At 40.3% G+C, this 23797-nt stretch overlaps 2 protein-coding genes across 2 annotated transcripts in view; both read left to right on the plus strand.

The window, feature by feature from the left end:
- The window catches only part of LOC138000485 (dual serine/threonine and tyrosine protein kinase-like), a 14805-nt gene extending 6591 nt beyond the window's left edge, over positions 1 to 8214 (plus strand). The window contains exons 2-5 of the mRNA XM_068846940.1: positions 1 to 790; positions 3744 to 4291; positions 5348 to 5594; positions 6378 to 8214. The exon at positions 1 to 790 is cut by the window's left edge and continues 122 nt beyond it. Coding sequence (XP_068703041.1) covers positions 1 to 790; positions 3744 to 4291; positions 5348 to 5594; positions 6378 to 6833 — 2041 coding nt within the window. The 3' untranslated portion in view covers positions 6834 to 8214. The remainder of the gene's footprint in view (positions 791 to 3743; positions 4292 to 5347; positions 5595 to 6377) is intronic.
- A 2676-nt stretch (positions 8215 to 10890) lies between these two features.
- Positions 10891 to 23797, plus strand: part of LOC138001168 (polycystin family receptor for egg jelly-like) — a 29872-nt gene continuing 16965 nt past the window's right edge. Inside the window, exons 1-8 of the mRNA XM_068847826.1 lie at positions 10891 to 10955; positions 11031 to 11088; positions 13545 to 13837; positions 14725 to 14881; positions 15864 to 15977; positions 17321 to 17659; positions 18346 to 21037; positions 22838 to 23438. Coding sequence (XP_068703927.1) covers positions 10935 to 10955; positions 11031 to 11088; positions 13545 to 13837; positions 14725 to 14881; positions 15864 to 15977; positions 17321 to 17659; positions 18346 to 21037; positions 22838 to 23438 — 4275 coding nt within the window. The 5' untranslated portion in view covers positions 10891 to 10934. The remainder of the gene's footprint in view (positions 10956 to 11030; positions 11089 to 13544; positions 13838 to 14724; positions 14882 to 15863; positions 15978 to 17320; positions 17660 to 18345; positions 21038 to 22837; positions 23439 to 23797) is intronic.

Here is a 23797-nt window from a genome sequence, read left to right on the forward strand (position 1 = left end):
AGTGTTAGATGACATTAGTGAGGATAGTTTTAATTCCTCACTGGTTAATGGAGAGACAAATCTTAGAACACCACTGAAAAACACCAGAACCAGGTTGTTTGAGCAGCTTTGTGAGATAAAGTACCTATCAATGGGGAACGATCATGAGAAGTTGTCAGAAGGCAATGAGCAACTAACAAACTCGTCCATCCTGATGGCCACGCGGCCCAAGTCAAATCTTATTGAAGACTTTGCACTGTTCCCACGTTTTCTCCTTTTTGTGCGGCAAGTTCTTCAGTATAATGTGGTGTGGGCAGCAACTGTCCTAAATGAAGCACATGTTAGAGTTTTAGGAATGTTCATTACAACTGCGTTTGATATGGCACGTGACATGGTCATAACTCCTCGACGGCTTGATTATGCCAGAGAGAAGGAGGAAGATCTGTACAAGGCACTAATGGAAAGTGCAAGTCGCAAGCAAGAAGAAATTAGAGAGCTGATTCATTCAGCAATTTCTTCATTGACTCCAGATTTGTTGAAAGAGGTAGAAGATCTTAAGTTTGAGGGAGTGAAACTCTCGGGTGATGATGAGCTTGCAAACCCCAAGGATCTGCAGTACTGCACAATTGAAATCCAGGAACTAGTTCTGACTCGAATCAATAACTCTGTGGCACAGGGGTTAATCAGTTCCGTGAGGTATCTGCAGGACAATTTTGTTGGAACTCTGAAGAGGTGTGTGGAAAGTTTGGAGAACATGGATGCTGAAGGAGTCCATGATAACGGGGAGAATGCAACAACTTCACTGAAACGTGTAAGTGATAGTAATATTACTGTAAGCACCCACAGATAAACCGCACCTTTTTTCCAAGAATTGTTGCTGGAAATCGGGGGTGCGGCTTATCTACTGGAACATTTTTGAAAAAGGCTGCTTCTGGTGTCCAGTGTTCCATCTTTGCGTTTGATCTTATGCCTGGTTACTAAGCTACAAACGTTTGCTCACTTTCTTGTTGTAATGCAAAAATCTATGGCGACACTGTGTCGAATGAAGAAATTCCTGTCACCAAATACAAGAAAAAGATCAATCAATCATTGTGGGTAAGACTTTGAAGTTCAGTTTCAATTTCAATAGTGAGTTTACGTTTTATGAAGAGTGGATGAAGAAGACTTCTGAAGACTCGACTTGGAGCTGCTAAATTCAGGTTGCGGCTTATCTGCAGGAGTTTACAGTAATTTTTTTAAAACAATGTGGGAGGGAGGATTGCCTTTTCGAATAATTATTCTTCTTAGAGGAAGTCAATCTTGAAAAACAAAAATAAGGAAAACAAACTTTCATGAAAAGTTGAAAACGTGAAACAAAAGTTTACAATAATCCTGGATTAAGTTAATCGGCTTTCAAACAACCTTGCCCTGGACATTTGGACCATACTTTTTATTTGTGATGTTACAGTGATCATCAATCTCTGCCCAGAACAGTAAGCCACTTAAGGACAGCAAACAAGTCTTGAAAAGAATTAAGTCTGTGCTTTCTTTGCACACTGTCTGCTGGTTAAACAATGAACATTCTTACAAAATGTGATTTTAATTTGATCCACACAAGGTCGCCAGCAACCAGTGTAATCACAGGTAGTCCAAGCTAGATATACGAGTATCTGTACTGTACTATATTTTGCAAGAGTATAAATATAAGGATTTGTATGGGGAAAACAGTTTTTCTCAAAATTTTAAAAATAGCTTACCTTGCTTCAGTCTTGTGTTTCTTTGTCTCTGGTACATGGTTTCTTTGTTGATTAAGAGCGATTTAGGTGGTTTTTGGTTCCTCTTCCGTTTCCCTTTATATATCCTTTCCTAAGGTGGGGACAGAGAGGATCAAGGTGCCACACAGAGGTCACCAAAAGAAAAGTGCCATAAATTTGCTCCCAGGGCTTCAATGACCTCGAAATTCCATGTAGATCACAATTGATATCTCTGCTGCCCATTTGTCTTCTTTATTTAAGCCGCTTGTACACTGAGAAGGAATTAAGGGCGGCCAAACTCTGCAAACGTTTGCTTAAAGAGCCATCAGATGAGGCTTTATTCACAAGCTGCGTTACCGAAACTGTTGGAAGATCACTTAGCCCTTCGTCTCGCTCCCCAACTTTGGGAAAGGATATAATTTTATACATATACGTGTAGATCGAGGGAAAAGAAGAGGAACCCAAAGCGACCTAAACCACTCTTTCAATCGACCCAGAAACCATACCAGAGACAAAGACACACAAGACTGCAGTGCTCAAAGGATGTTTTTTTTTTTGTAATCGTAAATATTTTTTTGAATTTTGAGAAAAAACTGTTTTCCCCATACAAACCCTTTTATTTCTACTCTTGCATAATATAGTGCAGTACAGATAGTCATATGTGGAGCTTGGGCTACTTGTGGTGTAAATACTATACGTTTGTATGTAGGTTTTATTTGTGTTTGGCAAATTTGATGGTGACTTATTACTCTGTAGATACATGTATGACCAGAAAAGCAGGTAATTACATGTAAGTGCACAAGGGTTTTGATGAGCATCTCAAAGTGTGCCCTATTTACCCGCCCCAACTTCGACATCCTTGGCATCTGGGAATATACATGTATTAATTTTAGTCATTATTATTCACTCACTGAAAAACTCCATTAACTCTTTGACACCCAAACCTGCCTGAACCAGCCACAGGTACCCCAAGCTCAGCAATGGCTAATGAATCGACACAAAACAAAAGTGAACAATATTATTTGAGGTAGGGAAAGTTTATTGCGAGAGAAAGACGTTCAGTTTTTCAACTTAACTTAATTTTTAACTCTTTTCACCATCAAACTCTCTTACTACATGTACATAATAGTTACGCATTGCAAAATAGTGTTGTGAGCTTGGGGCGCCTGTGAAGCAGCCAGACTTTTCCTCTGTCTAATGCCAGACAATTTTACTCGTCAATGGGAAACCCCCGGGAGTCAATGGGTTCATGTCATAAAGTTTCACATAACTGACCTCTGGTCGTCAAGTCAAGAGTCTCTGAACAGCAGCAATTACCCCCACCAAAAATAATGCTAACCTATACAATGTACTTGTACTGTTTTGGGAGAAATACACGTACATGTAGGTAGAAAATGCTTACGGTAGGTTTTAAGCAACGTTTCATGTTAATGTTCCTCTACAGTTTTGGTCATTTTGACACTGCTCTGTTTCATGGACATTTGGGGTGTCGTGAAATTACCTTAAATTACTTGACATATCCCCTTTAACCAATAGACCTTATTCATAAATGGAGGTCAATTTATGATTCTTTTGTCCAAGTGCAAATTAACACAATGAATTGAAAAGAATTCTTGCTCTAAAGTGAGGCTTGGTAGGCTAATTTGCACTTGGACAAAAGAATTATAAATGTGACTGCCATTAATAAAGAAGGTCTATAATTTACCAACAATCAATTAGACTTAACAATTAGTCTCATTGATTGTCTATTGATCAACAATAATTATTTCATTGATCAATAATTACAATCAATTAAGACTTAAGGGACGCTTTCCTTTTGCCAGAACGGGCCAGCCATACCCATTAGTTTGCAAAGAAAATGCAACAATTTGAAGGAATACTTGCATGATAATACCTCGCATTCTTTTGGAGGGGTATATATCATCCTCGAAAATGTGTTTCGAGTTGTCCTTCGAAATGCCCGGTCTGGCCGGCCAGTTCTATCAAATGGAAAGCGCCCTAATTGATTGTGTACTAACATTATGCAAACAGGTTCTGGACTCCGCTTATCAAATCGAGGTTACAGTTAGAGCTAGCTCATCACTAGCCCGCCTCTTATGGGAGAAGATGAAACAGGCTATCCAAACTCTCCCGGGACAAGCTCCTCCCAAGATAGATGGCACTTGGAAAAGGAATGTAGCCCAAGATATGCTGGCAAGCCTGAGTGAGACTCGTCTGGCCAGACACATATGTTCACAGTTCAGATTGCGGCTGCAGAAATCTCACGAGGCCTTTGCCACGTCATTGAGAATATTGGAAGCTCATCACTGTGGGAGACTGGAGAGAACCGAGGAGAAGCGACTGAGGGTGCGTAAATGCCACGCTCCGAAAATTGCCAAACTGGCTTTGGAAAGCACTTCGCTGAGGGATGTGGTGGTGTTTGGTATGCCACAGATGGGTCGGGAGGTTGGCAGAGGGCAGTATGGAGTTGTTTACTCATGTGAGAGATGGGCTGGCCGCCATCCTTGTGCTGTCAAATCAGTAGTTCCTCCTGATGACAAACACTGGAATGACTTGGCCTTGGAGTTTTTTTACACAAGGTAATCTCGTCTGCAATTAAAAATAAAACAGATAAAAGCAGTTTAGTCTTTCGAGACAGTATTATTTTGTTGAAAGGAAGAAAGTTTAGGATTCGGTGCTGACTCTTTTTTTTTTTTTCGGATGGGGGTGGAGGATGGAGGAATCGCGATTTTCCTGCGCATGCGTAAGCTTCCTAGAGACCTAAGTAGGAGTCTTAACTTTGCATTTCCTCATTCAGAGGCTTTCACGATGACCACTGGACCGCGAAAGATTACATGACAGACCAGGGGAAAATACTTATTAAAGGATTGTGTGCGTGACTGTTCGTTTCACGGAATATCCGGTTATCGTATGATTCGGTATCACATCTCACCGGACTAATTACATAATGTTATAATTCTCGCGGTATTGTTACGAAAAAGTATTAAAAATTTTAAAAACCATCGTCGAAAATTGTAAACCACCTGCTTACTGGTATTGATTGGACTCGTTGCCGTTGACAACAGTTAAATGTGACAACTATTCTACGATCGCACTTAACCGTATGGTTGGGTCACGGAATGTGGACTTTAAACTTCGGACTACGAAATTGAATTGGATATAAATACAGGTATGAGACAGTGACGGCGGCTCTACAATGTACATAAATCAAAGTAAACAGCAAAACAACGATAGCGCGTACTGACTAAACTGTTTTAACGTAAGATTATACACTGAAATATCGGCTAAAAATACTTGGAACAAAGTTTAGGCTGCCCGTAACCTCTTGTTTTATTATAAATCAGTCAATTGCTCTGTATGCACGGTTTATGTCATAAAGTCTCCCTATTGTTCTGTGAGCATTGGAACGCAGTGTTTTGAAACGCCGACCTTGTGTTTAACCCATTTTCTTCCCCTCTTCGTGTGTAGATCTCATTACCGTTTTATTCAGTCCAACTCTTTGGAGCCTATGGAATAGCCATTTTGATATCATTTATCATCAGTATCATCATCATCGTCGTTATCATTATCACTTATGTTTAGCTTGATGATTTAAGATTGGCATTAACTTTCTTGTCCCTGCTGTTATTTCTAAGGTCCATTCCAAAGCACAGCCGTATTGTATCCATAATTGGCTCAGTCATCGACTACAGTTATGGTGGAGGTACCTCCCCAGCTGTTCTGCTAGTGATGGATAGATTACAGCGGGATCTCTATCAGGGGATTAAGACTGGGCTTAACTACAGGGGAAGACTGGTGGTTGCTCTGGATGTGGTGGAGGGAATTCGATTTCTTCACAGTCAAGGGCTGGTGCATCGCGACATCAAACTTAAAAATGTATTGGTGGGTATCCGTTAACGTTGTGACAACACTGTTTCAAGTGCCAGAGCCAAATACCCGAAGTTTGGCTTGTAAGCACTCGCTTTCACTTGTCTTCATAACAGAATTTAATCCTCAGAGGGAATCAAAGGCTTTTTTTTTTTCTTCAAAGAGGCAGATGCAAAAATTCTTGCCTACTTGTCTGGTATTTATAGACAAGGAGAAGAACAAGTGACAAAAGTCCTTTCCGCGTGCATTCTTTGCTTTCTTGCAGGCCCGGCCAAGTTTCGTTTTTGTTTCGCTTTTCTGTTTTATGCTAAACACTTAACCTGCGTATCTTACATTTCTTAGACGAAAGAAGTTTTCCAGCCGTGGTATATACATGTAGATCCGAGAATAAACAAACCGTCCCATCATCAGCAAAGTAAACGATACTATTCAAAGTGAAACAACTGGACGTTACTGTCTGTCTTGGACAGAAGCAAGGAGCATCTAATTGAATTTCAATCAGGCTTTTGGCGGAATGATTGGGAAAGAAATTATGGGCCTTTTTTATACGGCGACCATTTTGAGTCCCGAGGGACTGGAACTTTTGTTTTGAACCCCTGAACTCGCCTCCAAACACATCAACTCAATTGTCTTTGACCAGTACGGACGCCTAGTGACAAAGGTCTATGATGGGCTAACGTGTTTAAGAAGGGCTGTGCCGAACGTCGCTGCCTTTTGTAGTCCAACGCCGCGTAGGTTTACTGAGGCTGATGAAAAGTGGTGTTTGTTCCCAGCCTAATTGTTTCTTTTTTTTTCCAGTTGGATGCTCGTAACCGTGGTAAGATTACAGACCTTGGGTTCTGCAAGCCAGAAGCTATGATGTCTGGATCTATAGTGGGAACCCCAATCCACATGGCACCCGAGCTTTTTTCTGGGAGGTACGACAACAGCGTGGATGTTTACGCCTTCGGTATCCTTTTCTGGTACATCTGCGCTGGCACTGTTCGTCTTCCTTTGGCGTTTGAGCAGTGTGCCAGCAAAGATCATCTTTGGTCAGCTGTAAGGCGTGGTGTCCGACCTGAGCACTTAGCGAACTTTGACGAAGATTGTTGGACTCTGATGGAGCAGTGTTGGTGCGGCGATCCGAGTGGCCGTCCACTCCTTGGATATCTTCAACCTAAGCTTATTGAAATTATCAAAAGAGCTGAGACCCGGCGAAGCTCGTCGGTCAAACAGCGACAAAGCAAATCTTTCAAAGAACTTGAAGTGCTTTAAGTACAAATGTCAATGCAAGAGTTTAGTTTTCTTGACTAAACAGTGTACAGTGTAACGTTAGACAGTTAATTATGTCCTCGCTGATTGGCATTTAAGACAAAGTTTCGGTTCAAAGGGCCGAAATACATGTAAGTGCATTTGTCTTCTAGTAATACCACAACTGGCACAAGAATAGCAATTCTATTTAAGGTTCAAGCGTACTGACGTAGTCGAGCAAAAGCGCTTCATTTATTGGGGAGAGTGCAAATCAATTTAGGTTAGAGGAGATCAAAGCTAATGTTGAGTTTTGACCAGAGAGGAAAACTTGATTGACGCGAAGAAAACCTGTTGGTGTAGAGTTGGCAACCAACAAACTTCCTGTGACGTCGAGTCTGGGAATCGAACCCAGGCCGCCGTGGTGGAAAAGCGGAGTGCTTCCACCAGTATGCTATCCCTGTTCTCTTTGCAAAGATCCTTTTAGATAGCCATGAGGAACCTATGATATTTTGAAAGTCATTCAGTACGCAGTACTGAGACTCAGAACGCATCGTCTCTTTGAACTGACTCGGTAAATACGAGCAATGAACCTAAACCCAAGACGGCATTTCACAGTCGTCAGCTCAGGGACCAGGCCAAGCGAGGCAGAATGTAACTTAATAATAATAATGATAATCATCATCATCGTAATTGTAATCATAATCATAATAATAATCATAATAATAATTATTATTATTATAAATCTCACATACCGATAATAATTATCGACATCATCGTAAACTAAGACAAGCTGATTAAACCAAGGGCAGTTAGTGCTCCACTAATAAAGGAGAGGTAAAGTGGATAAAATAAAATGTTGGTTTTCGATAAGAAGGGAAAACGAAAGTATCCGGAGAAAGGCCTTTCAAAGCAGAGTAGAGAACCAAGATCACATTTGACGCAGAATCTGGGACTTAGACCCGGGCAACATTGGTGGATGGCGAGTGCTCTCGCCACTTGTGCAAAAGAAAGTTGTTTTTCTCTGATATAAGCCTTATTTTCTAATACCAACCGGGTTTCAGCTCGTGGCGAAAAGCAGTCACGTTTTTATCTGAAGAAGCTCAATTTCACATCCGGTTTCATTCATTTGCCAGGGAACTTAGGATATGATTGTATAATCTCGTCTTGTTGAACAAAAATATTGAACCTGAACACGAGGCGGTTTTTTCTCCCGATCCAGTGAAACGAGATTTTGTAGCCAGCAACATGGTATTATTTCCTTGGCTTTGGTGTTCGGTTATTTTCTTATGGCAATGAAAAGCGATATATATTTTTGAAAATTAGTGTTACAGTACTCAGTTACAATGTAAATAGGCTGCGGCTAAAAAACTCAGAATAGAATTAAATTTATTTTAAAAAACTGTTATCCATATAGAATTATCGTCATCCTCTGTTCCGCGTAGGGGTACCAACGCTGGCTTAAGCGGCCAGAGTTCTTCATTCTGACTCTAAGAAGTTTTCCAAGGCTTTCGTCAGTCCATTCCTTAATGTTGTTCATCCACCGTCATCTTTTTCGTTTGCCCTCATTTTCCCCCTTGAAGGTCAAATCATCGGATGAAAATTCTAGTGTGCAATAAGCCAGGAGGAGTGTGAGTTGGCCTGGGCTTGAAACTACTGTCTCCAAGCAACGGCGCATACTCAGACTACACGAATTTCTGCAGTCTTTTCTTTCTCGTCGAGCTAAAAAAGGCTCTGTTGGCAGGGTGAGATGATACGCGAGGCAGCTGCATATGAAGCCAACCGAGATTGTTTTCCTCGTTTGAACTTCAGCATTTAAAAATATAATGTACTGTACAAACTGTAGACTCGGGTTGAGGGAAGCAAAGGCCGAAACTTTTGAGGAGCTAATGAAAAGACATGTATGGTGTGACGTGGGGAACTATACGCCATATTGATTTTCGTACTGAAGGCTCGATTTTGACCTTCGCCTTGTCACAAATATGATGCGCGCGCTGCCTAACCCGGTTCGACCAGAGTTACTAGCCCAGAAACTGGGGCTGTGGCGACTTTAATAGACTTGTACTAGACTTAGGCTCTGCTCGCAGTGGTATCTTCGCGGCTTGGTGTAAAAAAATGCTTTTCTTTCGTGTGAGGAAACCTTTATACGAGGTTTCGTCGTTTTAAAGTGGATCCTTAACATGCAAAAATGATTTCATCTGTGATTATGGCATCTACGCTGTCAAAGAAATAGAACTAAAACGATCATAATTACAATAATAAATACTTGAAGAGAAAGCTCCCGTCACATCATAGTTTCCATTCTCTTCAAGTAAGGCTCGGGCAAACGGCTTCAACATGCGTTCGATTTTGTTAAACAGCCATGTTGAAACTGTCTGCTCTCCCTTTCAACGAGCTCATCCTCGGTGTAAAAACCTGTGAAACTCACAGATGACGTAACACAAAGGAAAACAAAAGAGCAAAAAAACATCAAACAATAACCTAACTCTACCAAGAGCTAACAAAACAAAGAAAAATTTTCACAGGTTTTTACACCGAGGTAAACCCTTTCAACAGTGTTGAAACATGTGAATCGAAGTTGAACGCAACGTCGTTCCCAGGGTCTCTCTTCTCTGCCTCCATTGTCTCGAATGTTGAATGAAGTTGAAGAAGTTTGTACCCCTCTTTCAACAGTAGGGAGCTTAAGCGACGACAACGGCGACGGCAACGAGAACGTCATCTCAAAATATAAATTTGCGTTATTTTAACCGCTTCGTGACTATTTCAACGTTTTTAATATGACAAGGGTGTGGTATTTCCTCAAAGATGACACCAGTCGGAACGGAACTCCATTTTAGGAGAGAAAATGAAAATTTATCCTCAAGTACTGACGTTCTTCATAAAACCAAAAACTTGGCTATTTCACGTTGTTGTTTTGCTGACGACGGCAACGAAATGGACAAAAGTATATGCGCGTGTGTATGACGTATTTATGTCCGTATCCATAGTAACAACAGTGGCTGCATCCTGGGTATGAATACAAGGACTCTTGTGAGCTTTTTTTTGTTTCAAATGAAATGTTGATGTGTCGAAACCGTGTGCCCACCATAGCAGTCAACATGGTTCAACATCATTCCAACAAAATCGAACGGATGTTGAAGACGTTTACCCGGCAGTTTAGTTATACTGCACCGTGCAATAATTTCATTTCAGTTAGTGTCAAAGGTTTTCTTAAGTTATTTTTAGTTGCGGTACTGAAATTTCAATTTTCCTTCTCCACTGTTTTGCCAAATTGTTCAGTTTAGTTGATCGTTGCGTAAATATCATTGTCGTCCGTTCAGTAAACATAGCCTGTTTACTTCCGCCAAAACTGCTGGTGTTTATTCTTCTTTACCAAAAACCCACTTTTTATCTAATATATGCCCGCGTTGTCCTATAATTACTTTCATCTTTGAGTTTTTAAACACAACAACTTCTCCATCCTCGGTTTCTTGAATTAGAGTATGAAATTCAGTTAAAAATCAAGATAAGTGATACCGTATTCTGGTGATCTTTATTCTATTTTCGCCATTTTTATTCTTCAAAAAGTGTTTGTTTCTAGATTATAGTACAAAGCAAATCCCCTCAACTATATACACAATGAGGCGAGAAAATGCATTGTTCACAAGAATTAGGGAACGGTATAAATATTTCAGAAAATCACAAATCTCTGTTCGAGAGTTTTTACTCTAAACTTTAAGTTTGTAGTTTTTGCGCCAAAAGTGAGATGTTTCAAAGAAACTCAAGCTAATTGCCAGATTACCTGATTTGTAATTAAACTATGCCGTCCATTCTTTTTACTTTGATCAACCGATTCAATAATCCTGCTACTTTGTAACAATGCACTCCTACTTCGCGCATGAATAGAACCCGTTATTTTTTAATAGGTTTGCCTTCCCAGTTTATCGTCTGCGAACACTGGTAAACGAATTATCAGCAAAATCAAGGAGAAAGTCATTAAAAATTCATTTTATGTGTGAATTGTGGCACTATTATTGGTTGCCCTTCGCTGGCGATTTCCGAGTCTCAGTCTCGAATGATACGACCGACACGTAGACTGGCTAGCCTCATTAGAAGAAGAGGAATTATGGAGTTTTCCTTACAGCGAGGATGGAACGAATCTTCACTCTGGTAAGGATGACAACATCTTCACTCAGTGGACTAACAGTTTGACAGAGGATCTTAATTATCTGTCCTTTTTCTCAGATTTGGCTTGTGATTTTCTGCGCAAGGTTATTGACACAGGGGCAACAGGACGATGAAGGTAAGGGGTCTCAAATCATGGCAAGAAAAGCTCTTGATTTCCACTTAAGGAATGGAAGGGAGGAAATCAGCCCAAAGCTACTTACTGAAGCCTCGTAAACCATTTCTAGAACGCACTTAAGTGTCTAAGGCTCTTCTGGTTTCCTGATATCCTCATAAGAGTTTACATTTCTTTTAACTGCTCTTAAGTAAAGCTTGCTCAAGAAATTCATCATTTAGCTGTGTTTTCTCCACCAAAGCTAACGGCCGGCTAGGTTAGCCTCATAGTTTTTTACCTGCAATTATAGCTGCATAACCAAGCTCAAATTGTATATCACTGCATGGAGTATTGGTGAGTAGACCTCGCAGCGGTTCGAGTTCAAAATACCATTTAGGATTAAAAATATTTTTGTTCTTTTGGAGTTATCTATTCTTTGGATTTTAGGTTGAAGGATATCGAGCTAGCTAGCCTCAATTTATGTGTAGTTTATCTTCTATAAAGGAATCTGGATCTTGCTTAATTAGTCTAATTGCTTATTAGCACGTCTCAAACAAAATGTAGTCACCTCTAATTAGTACAAGTTTTGAATTAAGCCAGCTTGCCTGCAGCTAAGCGTTGTGTCGTTTTCAATTAAAGTTGTCACAAATGTTTTGTTATTTGTTTGAAAGATTTCATTTCAGTAAAAATTTGTCTAAGTTTGTTCGAAAAAACGTTTTTTAAGAAAATGATGCAAAGACTTCATTATATTTGCTTTTTTTCATAAGGCTATCCGACTCGTTTTGCTTTCAGTGTTTACCGTACGAAGGAAATTATGCATTAAATCGTTTAAAAAGTTTGATAATTTGGACCAGTCAGTGGATATCGAGATCGATTATCATTACAAGTTTTTCGAGGTTTAATTTTGCAACACCTGAAGAAGCTGCAGAAAATCTCTCGAGTCTCTTCGTGAAGAGTTCATGACTGATTCAGCACTTGGCAAATACTTAATTTTTGTTTGTTTGTCTACCAAGGAGAAGCTCGTAAAACTTACAAATCTAATGCCATATAATGCAATTCATAAAATGCGATGACTGAGAACTTCATTCTCCGTTCATTAATTTCAAAATAGCTATCTTGTAATTTGGTAATACGAAAACTGATGTGATTTTTAGGAAACACATACTGACGACGATACTCATCGACTTGTCTGAAGGTTGCACGGTCACTAAAATATTGATCCCAGAGATGCAGACATTCCGGGTCAATTACCTATTTGTGAAGTGATTTGATCGACGGTGTGGCTTGCAATCAAAGGATGTCGTAGCTTCATATTTCTGAGGAGATCAAACCTAAAGAAGCTTCCAGAGAGTACCTAAAGAAGCTTCCACGTGATCAGAAACCTTGTTTGTGCACCGAAACAAAAGAAAGCGTTTGAAGGATAATACAGCTCAATCACCGGACTATTAGTTGGGGACAGCAACATGGCCGCCATCCTTTTTTTTAGGGACACCAATATGGCCACCGTGACATCACGTGAAATCACTCTAAAGTGACGCCAAGCCCTCGGGTTCAGATTTCACTTAAACGTTAATTTTTCTTCGTAGATCTATCCGTGCTTTGTTAATTTGTGATCCCGGATGACGACACCAGACTTATTAAAAAATCTGTATATAACCCTCTTGTCAGGGCTGAAGGCTGTCATTGATCACTAGTTGGTCGTAAATTAATGCTCTTTTCTTGGGTGAAGTCAATACTTTTCATTAAAAATACCAATATTTATCTGTAATATAATTTACCCTGAAATTTCATGGCGGTTGTTTACCCACAAAGCCATGCAGCGTGGGCAATGCGCAATGCTGCAACTTATAAACACCACGGAGAACATGCATATGTAGCTCGTTCATGAAACTTTATGTTGCAGGTTTTTTTTTTCACTTTTCCGAAAGTTTCTTCACGTCCAAAAGCAACAGCAAAAAATGTAATTAAGAACAGTACAAAATAAATAAAAATAATAACCTGGGAGACAATTGCAAAGGGAAGAGACAAAACTTCTTTTGTTGAATACATGATCCTTTTTTCGATAAGTTTTTTTGTCAAGTAGAATAGAAATTCTAATGCGAGCTCTCTTCTTGAAAAGTGCTTTTAAATTCATCCCTTAACGCAACGGTGCAAATAGATGTTTTTCAACAAGCTGTCGTGTTGGCGAAAAGTGCTGCTTCCTCTGTTTTTTTCTCTTCCCTTGAAATATGTCTTTGCCCAATACAAAACAGTTTTATTGAAATTCATGCCAAGATATGGGATACCACAGAAAAGAAAAGAGGTTGCTTGATTATTCAATGATGGAATGATGGACCAGTGTACAACACAATCTCCAAATCCCTGTCTTTTCAAGCCTGGTTGTTTCAGATTCCCAGATCATTGGGTTGCTTTCCTTTGCGATGATCATTGCCATATGAAGTCATTTTTTCCTTTTCTGTGCGTTTTTCCTGTTTTTGTAGTGTGCCGTCCGGAACCCTTCGTTGTTCACCCAAACCACCTGAGTGCATCCTCAGCTAAAAGCGGGTACCCGGCTCATTCTGGTGTAATAAGTGCCGAGAACGTGTTGCCAGCGTGGTGTGCTTCAGAGAAGAACACCAAACAATGGCTTCAAATTGACTTGCAAAAAAACAAAGATCTTCTAGCGGTTGCGTTACAAGGCCTCTACGACCATTCTTGGGTGGAATCCTTTTATCTTCAGTACAGCAGTGACGAAGAGACATGGTATTGCTATGGTTCAGAGACCGGCCACAAGGTATTGTACATTTCGCCAGCTATAATCCAGAGCTTTCAGAGGTACCTAGCGAATATTTGTTCAGGAGAGCCAAACTATGAAATATATTCGGACTCTACTGTATCAAAAAGCTATTGATTTCTTTTGAAATATCCCCAACAGGAAGAAATAGTATTTATCTTTTCAGAAACCATGGTAATTCTTGCAATTTGTAAATCTTAAAGAGCTCAGCTGGCATTTTCAGGGACAAATAGCTTGGGCGTTCGCTGACGAAACGTTTCAGCAACCAGACTCTGAAAGCAGGATTTCAGTAAACTTAAATCGTCATCTAGTACAAGATCCAAACTGATCCAATTCTTCTTTGGCGATTTCAAAAAGTAAAGAATGAAAACAACAATAAAAATAAAACAAACATCTTTAAGTTGAATTTGTTCGTAGGGCATCTAATTGGTTGTATCTATGGACATAAGTGTCGTCGGGTGCCCCTGGGCTTTGCCACAAAGCTGTCTTTTCACATTGCTCGTAACATTAATATTTGCCTTAAATGCACTTTTGATATTCTTCTTCGCTTTTCTTTGCTCGGATTTGTCCCTTGTATCGAGCATCGATGCAATCGTCGAATCATAGCTATTGGAGCTCTAAGAAAGGTGCCTACTTTTTAGCCTTCTCAATGAGTTTCAGTGAATTTGCGTATGTTGCTCGTTCTCATATACTCGTCTCTGGTAAAAGCCAGAGACAAACATGGCGGAACGCAAGAAAAAAGACGCCTTCTCTCTCATACGTGGCATGACGTATGTGGTTTGGCTTCTTCTAACTAGCATATTATCCATAATGACCTTTATGACTCTTGCACACTTCAAGTGTGACCTTGGGTTTAGTGTTGTTGTATTTTTATTTTATGGCAACAGCTTTTCCCTGGAAACGATAATGATAAAACCGTTAAAGTGCACGTTCTTCTTCTTGATACCATCTTTGCAAGATATGTTCGAATCAATCCGCAGTCTTGGCATCATGACTTATGTCTACGCACCGAGTTGTATGGTTGTAAATGGAATCCAAATGGAAGTAAGTATTTCAGTCTTACTCACTTTCAAATTTTCACTGACATCCTGAACATGCTGTACATTTATCGTACAAAAACAATAATTAATTTTGGGGGGATTACAAAAGAATTATTATCACTACCCGCAATCCTTCACTATCGCCGGCACCACCGCCATTACCACTGCCAGAGCTAGTTGTAGTAGTGGTGGTAGTAGTGGTGGTGGTAGTAGTAGTAGTAGCAGTAGTAGTAGTAGTAGTAGTAGTAGTAGTAGTAGTAGTAGTAGTAGTAGTAGTAGTAGTAGTAGTAGTAGTAGTAGTTGTAGTAGTCGTAGTAGTTGTAGTAGTAGTAGTAGTAGTAGTAGTAGTAGTAGTAGTAGTAGTAGTAGTAGTAGTAGTAGTATAGTAGTAGTAGTAGTAGTAGTAGTAGTACTGGTAGTAGTAGTAGTGTAGTAGTAGTGGTGGTAGTGGTAGTGGTAGTAGTGGTAGTGGTAGTGGTAGTGGTAGTGGTAGTGGTAGTGGTAGTGGTAGTGGTAGTGGTAGTGGTAGTGGTAGTGGTAGTGGTAGTGGTAGTGGTAGTGGTAGTGGTAGTAGTAGTAGTAGTAGTAGTAGTAGTAGTAGTAGTAGTAGTAGTGGTGGTGGTGGTGGTAGTGGTAGTTGTGGTAGTAGTGGTAGTGGTGGTAGTAGTGGTAGTAGTAGTAGTAGTAGTAGTAGTAGTAGTAGTAGTAGTAGTAGTAGTAGTAGTAGTGGTGGTGGTGGTAGTGGTGGTAGTGGTAGTAGTAGTAGTAGTAGTAGTAGTAGTAGTAGTAGTAGTAGTAGTAGTAGTAGTAGTAGTAGTAGTAGTAGTAGTAATAGTAGTAGTGGTAGTAGTAGTGGTAGTAGTGGTAGTGGTAGTGGTAGTACCACTACTTTTACTATCACTTTCAGTTCCACCACCAACGACTCTTCTGACACCGCTGAAGCTGAATACAAAAACTTTAATGGTACCTTAAAAAATTCCTTGCAGCCTACGATATCCGACCACCCATGTACAATAACACTTGTGGAATTCAAGAGCCCACGGAGCCACCAACTATTGCAACTGAAACTCCTACGACTACCATACAAGAAAAAGTAATCGGTGAGAGGCGTACTTTGCAAGTACTAATAACTTCTCAATCGTGAAAACTTATCATTCTACCAAACTCCCCCCATTTATCTCAGATTTGGATGTATGGCAAAACAGCGCATATGACCTAAAAGAACTCAAAAACGAGCCGTTGTTCCCCGATTTCCAAATATTTTAATGAAGACCTCAACTCGATATAGAGGCATTGTCCCGTGGAATTTTATTTCGGATCGATGACTCTTAATTATTTCTGCATATCCCTTCATTTGAGAACTCAAGTTTAGTAGTAACCCCTGAAAAGATGAGTAATTTTGTATTTTATTTTTGTATCTTGAATGCATCTTGAAAGAAAAGGAAAGGGACCTTATTTAAGTGTCTAGTCGTTCTAGTGCTGTAGCACTAATTGGGGACACTGTACACTGAAATTAACAATCTACGTAAAGCAAGTCAAATCAAATGTTGGTTTTTGAGGAGAACGGAAAACCGGAGTACCCGGAGAAAAACCTCTCGGTGCAGAGAGGGGAACCAACAAATTCAACCAATATATGAAGCCGAGTCTGGAATCGAAACCGGGCCACATCGGTGGGAGGCGAGTGCTCTCACCACTGCGCCATCCCTGCACCCCTTGTTCTATATAACTCTTATGTCACTCGATGTATCTTATGTTTTTATCTTAGTTAGCCAGTTCAAGTTTGCACCACTCTTAACTCTTTTTTGTACCGTTTTTATTTTCTTTTATTTTATTTAGTACAGTGACGACCCTACAAGCTTGTAATAACATTGCTTTAACAGAGATCGTGTTTAAATGTGATCTTGACTTTACTTATAGCTTTAATCTTAAAGTGCATCTAAACTACAATATTAATCTCCCCACCAAATGCAAACAGGTTTTACCATTCTAACCTAACAGTTTAGTTTTTCTCTACCGGGCAAGACGCGCGCAGTTATCAAACGAGCAGTAATTTGGACCCACGACCGTGATGTGAGGGGCATGGGCCTATTTTACGTCACAAATTGCTTTGGAATGGAACATTTCTTTGAAAACAGCAATGCAAAGCAGTTCGTGACGTAAAGTCGAGAATAGACCCATGCCTCTCACATCACGGTCGTGGATCCAAATTCCTGCTACTTCTGCCAAGTTTACGTGGCTTGCACGGCACAGAAGAAGTGAATTTCTGGTTGCCAATGCTGAAATATGTTTGCTTCGGATGGAGAGATTTATATTAGGAACCAAAAATATTTGAGTTCAAGTGCACTTTAAATCAAGCTCGTAAATCATAAACTAAGTTAACATTCATCCTGAACAATTCATTTTGTCATTGACAATATGCTCTATGCTGTTTTTTTTTTCGCAGTCATACCTATTTCGCACTTTGACCTCAGACTTCCGGAGGAAACAGTCAGAACGAACGAATTTTTCTTGATTGGCGTGAGCATACATGAAGGCACGGAGGTCGTCTACAATTGGGATCTGGGAAACCAAGTCATCAGAATAGTTACCAAGACCTTCCCTCACATGTACAGTAGCCCAGGAGTTTACAATGTTGAAGTGACTGCGTCTAACTCTAACAATTCTTACACAAACAGAGGGACAATCGTAGTGCAGGACCCTATAAATGGACTCAACTGTCTTGGGAACAACGTTGCCGCAAAGCCTATGGAGAAAGTCCTAATAAGATGGATTCTATATTCAGGTGCTGTACATGCATGCATGAAAGCGATCAGACACAGGCTGGTCGTGAAGAAACATAAGCACCTCATTAATATTCGTCGTTGTAAAGATTTACTGTAGGTTTTCAATTACGTTTAGAGGTGATTTAGAAATTTTTTTCCTGTATGAAAATCAAAAATTTCTCACCGTAAATTGCAAGCTTCAATGGCAAATATTCCAGTTGAAAAGATTGTTAGGAGCCTTTTTCAGACTGAGATATATCTGCCATGACCATTTCCAGTTGTTTAACAAATCACATCTCCAAGTATATAGACTGCTTCAAACTACAGGGTTTCAGATACGAGCCCGTTGAATATCTCCAGTCAGCCAAATCATCTAGGCAATTAACTAAAGGTGGCATGCGTTCGATTGACCCTATTCCGGAAGAAGAATAAGCGAAGTGGTGATTTAAAACGATATGTCTGGCGCTTTTGAAGCAACAAGGATAATAATATATGCTTAAAATAGCATTTTAGCAAGTGTTTGATAATTTTCATGTGAATCTCCGGCGTAAAAACGAAGGATTTCTAACTTCTATTCCATGTATTCCTTTTCCGGAATACGGTCAATCGAACGCGCCCTAATTCTTTCGCTCTTTGCTCCTAAAGTCAGTTTTCAGATTTGCGCTCCTAGGCTGAACGTTTTCTTCCAATCTTGATCTCCCTTCAGGTACAAACGTGACATTCAAAGTTAACGTGAGCGATGGAAACCCTGAGCAAGTTATACAAAGCTTTGCTGATAACTATAGAGAATCTTCGTTAGTTGCCAAATATGACAGCGTTGGGATTCACGAGATACTAATAAACGCTGAAAACGATGTTGATGAAAAAGAAGCTAAATGTACTGTTATCGTGGAAGATCCAATCGCTAACTTGTCTTTGTTTGTTCCACCATCTCGGATGAAGGTTGGTTCTCAGATCATCTATATTGCTGTAGGAGAGAGCGTTACGATTAAAGGAAAATTCACCTCGGGAACAAGTGTTTCTTGTGATTTTGACTTTGGCGAGAAGGTCTTAGCAAAAAGTGAAGACGTTTATGAAGCAAGCTATTCCTACGAACGAACGGGTAACTACACGATCGGCCTGACCTGTATGAACCTAGTCAGCACAGTGAACAGGAAACATACAAAAAGGATCGTAGTTCAAGAAGATGAAGAAATCAACGATCTCGATGTTGTTGTGAACGTTACAAACAAAGTCGAAAGGTCTGTTTTTATGCTCGTGAAAAGGACGGGGACCGCGTTTGTTTGCAATTGGACTTTAGGAGACGGCACTGCTTTTCAAACAGACATATCCGATATCAATTCTCCTGTTTTACACAAGTACGCCGTGGAAGGATCTTATGATGTTTTTGTGAAGTGCGTAAACAGACATGGCGTCGTACAGACCAAAAGTGTTGCACGGGTTCAAATTCCAATCATTGACTTAACTTGTAATTCCATGCGAACTTTCCTCAAAACATCAGACCAAGCTGTCTTTAACATTTCCATTCATTCCGGCTCTCATGTGACTTTGTGCGTAAAATTTGAAAGAAACGAAACGCATAGTGTTTCCTTCACGGAGGGTTTCAATGATAGAAAATTCTTGCATCAGAAACATTCTTTTACGTCCAATGGTTCGTACCATGTCCAGGTTAAGGCCTTTAATTTTCTTGGAACACTAACTAGACAGTGTGAACCAGTAGTTGTCGTTCAGAACCCTCTGCGGGATATCAGTCTAATCTCTGACAAAACAGTAGTCAAAGTTGCGGATGAGGTAAGATTTTATCTCAGTACCTCAGTTTCTGAACAGTTTCTACCAACCGATGCTTCATGTGTCTGGTCATTTGGAGAGGACTCTCAAGTCAAGGAAATGCGTTTAGTATTTAATCAGGGAATAGTCATTTTGCATTATCGTTATCTATATCAAGGGTCATTCAAAACTTCAGTTAACTGTTCCAATGAAGTCAGTCAAATTTCCGTAGAGACTTCCGTCACGGTTTTGGAACCCGTCAAGCCAGTCATGAAGGTATGTTTTCAATGCGATTACTTTACCAACATAAGTGAACTTACATCAAGAAAATATTTTGCTCTCGGCGAAAAAGCAACATTCCTGCTGACGTCGCAAGATTTTGACAGGGTGTATCATTGGACCATGACTGCTCATGGAAGTCTTGGAAATACCACAAAGCCTTATCTTTCCGTATTCTTGAACAAAACTGGAATATTCACCACCACTGTTGAAGTTGACAAGGTGGTGGAACGGTTATCTGCTTCTGTTGCATTTACAGTGCAAGAAAAGATTATCGGCGTTTTATTCACGTCAAGTGGATTTACCTGGCTAAGGAGTGCAACTTCCTTTAAGCTCGCCTTATCTAAGTTTCATTACGGTGACTGCTTTGTCGTATCATTCACTTCTTCGTTTAGCGATGTAACGGATTGTGCTTCAAGTAGCACATATGGTGAATCAAATACCTTTGAGCTCTCGTTTAACCGCACTTTTCCCGACGAGGGCAGTTATAACATCTGCGTCAGCGTTTTTAACAGAGTGTCCAATGAAAGACACTGTATATTGGTTATTGTGAAGAAGCCTACCTGCAAAATAGTCAACGTTTCTATATGGGATTCCAACAGGCCATTAAGCGTCGGAATTGAGGAAACTGATCTTCAGACAAAGTATAATAGATCTCAAGAGTTTCAGCTCGATGGTCATTTCATAAATAATTGCTTATTACCGGATTCAGAGGATGCCAAACTCTCATGGCAAATAAGGGGAATTCCCGTGGAACGTGGCGAGGGAGGGAGGCGGAAGCGAAGGCGCCGTGATTTGGAATCATCTCGGGTCGTTTGGGAAAGCGATGGTTCAAATATTGTGGTCTTTGCTCGCTCCCTCACATACGGAGAGTATTATTTTGTCTTTTCAGTTGAGCTAACAAGCCCTGATGTAATATCTCTTTACGGTCTTGTTGATGGACAGGCGGTGGTGAAAGTGGAAGTGGTTCGCTCGCCAATCGCTGGACGAATAGCGGGTGAAAGATTAAGAGATGTTGATATTGAGAAACAGCTACGTTTAGAGACAGCTTTTTACGACCCTGATATGCCACCAGGAAGCGGTCTCATAGGCATGATATATGAATGGTATTGCAGAACGCAAGATGAAACTAGTGACCTCTTTGTCCACTGCTTCGAAAAAGGGAAGAATTATGAAACCTTCCCAATAGCCAGTCTGACGTCTTCGTTGTTCAGAACGAGCCTCGACAGATATATTGCAAATAGAACCTACATATTTTCCGTTAAAGCAATGAATCAAGACGATGGCCGCACTGCTGAAGATGAGGTGTCAGTGTTCGTTCTACCTCCAGGTCCTCCTTTGATGTTAATTAGGTAGGTCTGTTGAAGGATAAACGCTAACTCATCTAGGGTATCCTTATTTCAAGGTGGGTCTGAAAAGTGTGCAAGAGATGAGACAGAGATGCAGCAGTGGTGAGAGCACTCGCCTCCCAGCAATGTGACCCGGGCTCGATTCCCAGACTCCACCTCATATGTGGGTTGCGTTTGTTGGTTCTCTACTCTCTTGCGCCCGTTTCTCAAACGTCCCAATAATCTTTCGGACCCGAAAAGCCATTTCCGAAACTGCCTTCCGCTTGTTTTGATAAGCTGGTCTTTTAACGTGTTTTCAAGATAACAAAAGACAAAATAATGATGAAGTTTGTTGGCTTAAAAGCTGTCTGTTCTCAAGATGTAGAGAAAATTGTGACACCCGAAGAGATCCCGAAAAGTTTTGGGGCTTCCGAGAAACGGGCCCCTGCTGCGAGAGGTTTCTTCCGGTTTACTCCGGTTTCCCCTTCTCTTCAAAAACCATCATTGATTCGAGTTGATTTCTGTACAGCGTTGTCCCCGATTAGTGCCCCAGCGATAATTAACAATTAGACCCGTAGCCCGAAAGGGCTACGGGTCAATAGCCCATTCGGCTTCGCCTCATTGGCTATTGACCCGTGGCCCTTGAGGGCGAAGGGTCTAATTGTTTTAGTATCACCCAACTAGTCGAACAGAAAAGGCCAATAATAAAGTTAACAAATGCAAGTTGAAAATATATTTATTTGGGAATAAAACGAAAGAAAGCGCCACGCTTTTCGCTACTCGAGGACTATTACTAATAGTCCTCTAGTAGCGTAGCCAATCAAAATGCAGCATTTGCATTAGTCCACTAGTTGGGTGATACTAACTACAGTTGGCACTTCATTATCACGTAAATACGTGATACCATAAACCTATAAAATAAAGGTTCATCAATTTCTCTAGTAATCATAACCACTACAATTTTCTCAAATTTGATTGGTGCATTAACTGCTATATTTTTCACTAATTATTGAGTATGGCTGTAATCGGGCACTGTAATTGACCACTGTAATCGGACGGTTTGCTGACATTAGACTGCACCCAAGCTTAATCTATATAACAGTCACAGAATTTACCGCAATAATCATAGCAGCAACCACTTACCCTACCAAACTGGGGATTTTCCAGAATGGACGAATTTGTAACATTAGACAGTGAAAGAGGAATGCACTTGTTTACAAGGAAATTTTAGTTGTTATGATTAATTGGTAACAGGACTTCGTGTCGTCCAATTGGATCTGTAATCATACTCGTGATTAGACAAATCGGGCTCCCGCATTTTGTTAATCACTCGTATGATTACAGACCGAATTGGACTCCACTCAGTCCTATTATCATTATAAATTTTTGGCCACGCGGTTTCAATTAAAACATATATGACAGTTTCAACGTTAACTCTGAATCCATAGATCTAAACGAAAATGATAAAATACCCATCTACATAATACTATCTTCAGCCTGAGCGAAAATGATCATCGCATTGAGTGCAACTTAAGCAGCTGCAAAGGAATCTGAATCCAGTCGCAATCGTTGACTGCGCATGCAACCCGCTTGAGCAAATCTTGAATATACTTGACCGAGCGATTGTGCTGCTTTGCTTTTCCTCCTAAGTTATCAATTCACATGCATAGAAGCTGGTCAGTTTTATCAGTTACTGATAAGTAATTATTTCCCTACGTTCAAAGCCTTTAAGGCAATCAAGGACCTCAGAAGATTCTTCCACATGTAGCACTTGATAAACGTTGTTGTCCAAACAAAATATTCTATTTCTTTTTTATCTTATAGCTGCGATCAGGATTGTTCAGGTAACCTTCGGCCGTCAGAAGATCTCAGACTCGACGCCATTTGTCAGGGCCAGTGTATTTCTTTTCAGTTGTCATTTCGCTGGGAACTTTATGAAAGGAGCGGAGACGAATGGACTCGCATCGATCCTCCTGAAGAGTTAGGCATGGAATCAAGAAATCGTGACTTCCTTATTCGCTCACACATTTTTCAAAACATTCTGGGTCCGGGAGGAGAGTGTCTTGTCAAGCTGGAAGTGCGAAGAGAGGGTGGAAGGGCAGGGTATTTCTCAACAACTTTAAAAGTAAACGAGCCTCCAGAGAAGGGCAACTGTTCATGTACTCCGCCGACAGGAGAGCTTGCCAACACTGAGTTTCAAGTTTTTTGTGAAAACTGGATGGATCCTAATACACCACTTCGTTACAGCTTTACTTACGGGGAAGACGAAAAGCCAATCCTCACATCTTTAGAGGATTCCACTTCTTCAAGGAAATTTAGAATCTACAAGAATCTTCCAGAAGAAATTACTTCAGTTTCAATACCAATTCGAGTATCGGTTGAAGACGCTCTTGGAATGAGCTCAGAGTTGGCTTTCTTTCTAGAGGTACTGAAGTATTTCTCTTCCATATCTTTTTTCTTCTCTTTCATACCTCATTTATGTCACCTTCTTTTATAAAATTCTATTGCAAGGTGAGAAATTGTTTTCGCTGATTGCCTATAAAAGGAAAAAAAAGTACGCTGTGAAATTAGGGATCGAATCGGATGGTTTAATTAAGCATTTTTCATTAAAGCTGTCGGGATGAGAAATTTAGGTTGCTTCAACAGAATTCGAATGCGTGAAATCTGCGATACCAGTGCATTGTTTCGCCGACCAAACGATGAAACTTAGGAGCATAAAGTAGTCCATAGGGACAGGTGATAGAGCAAGATACTGGTATCGTGGTGTCTAGCACTGTCCTCGGA

The sequence above is a fragment of the Montipora foliosa genome, chromosome 4, assembly GCF_036669935.1.
Source record: "Montipora foliosa isolate CH-2021 chromosome 4, ASM3666993v2, whole genome shotgun sequence".
Taxonomy (NCBI): Eukaryota; Metazoa; Cnidaria; class Anthozoa; order Scleractinia; family Acroporidae; genus Montipora; species Montipora foliosa.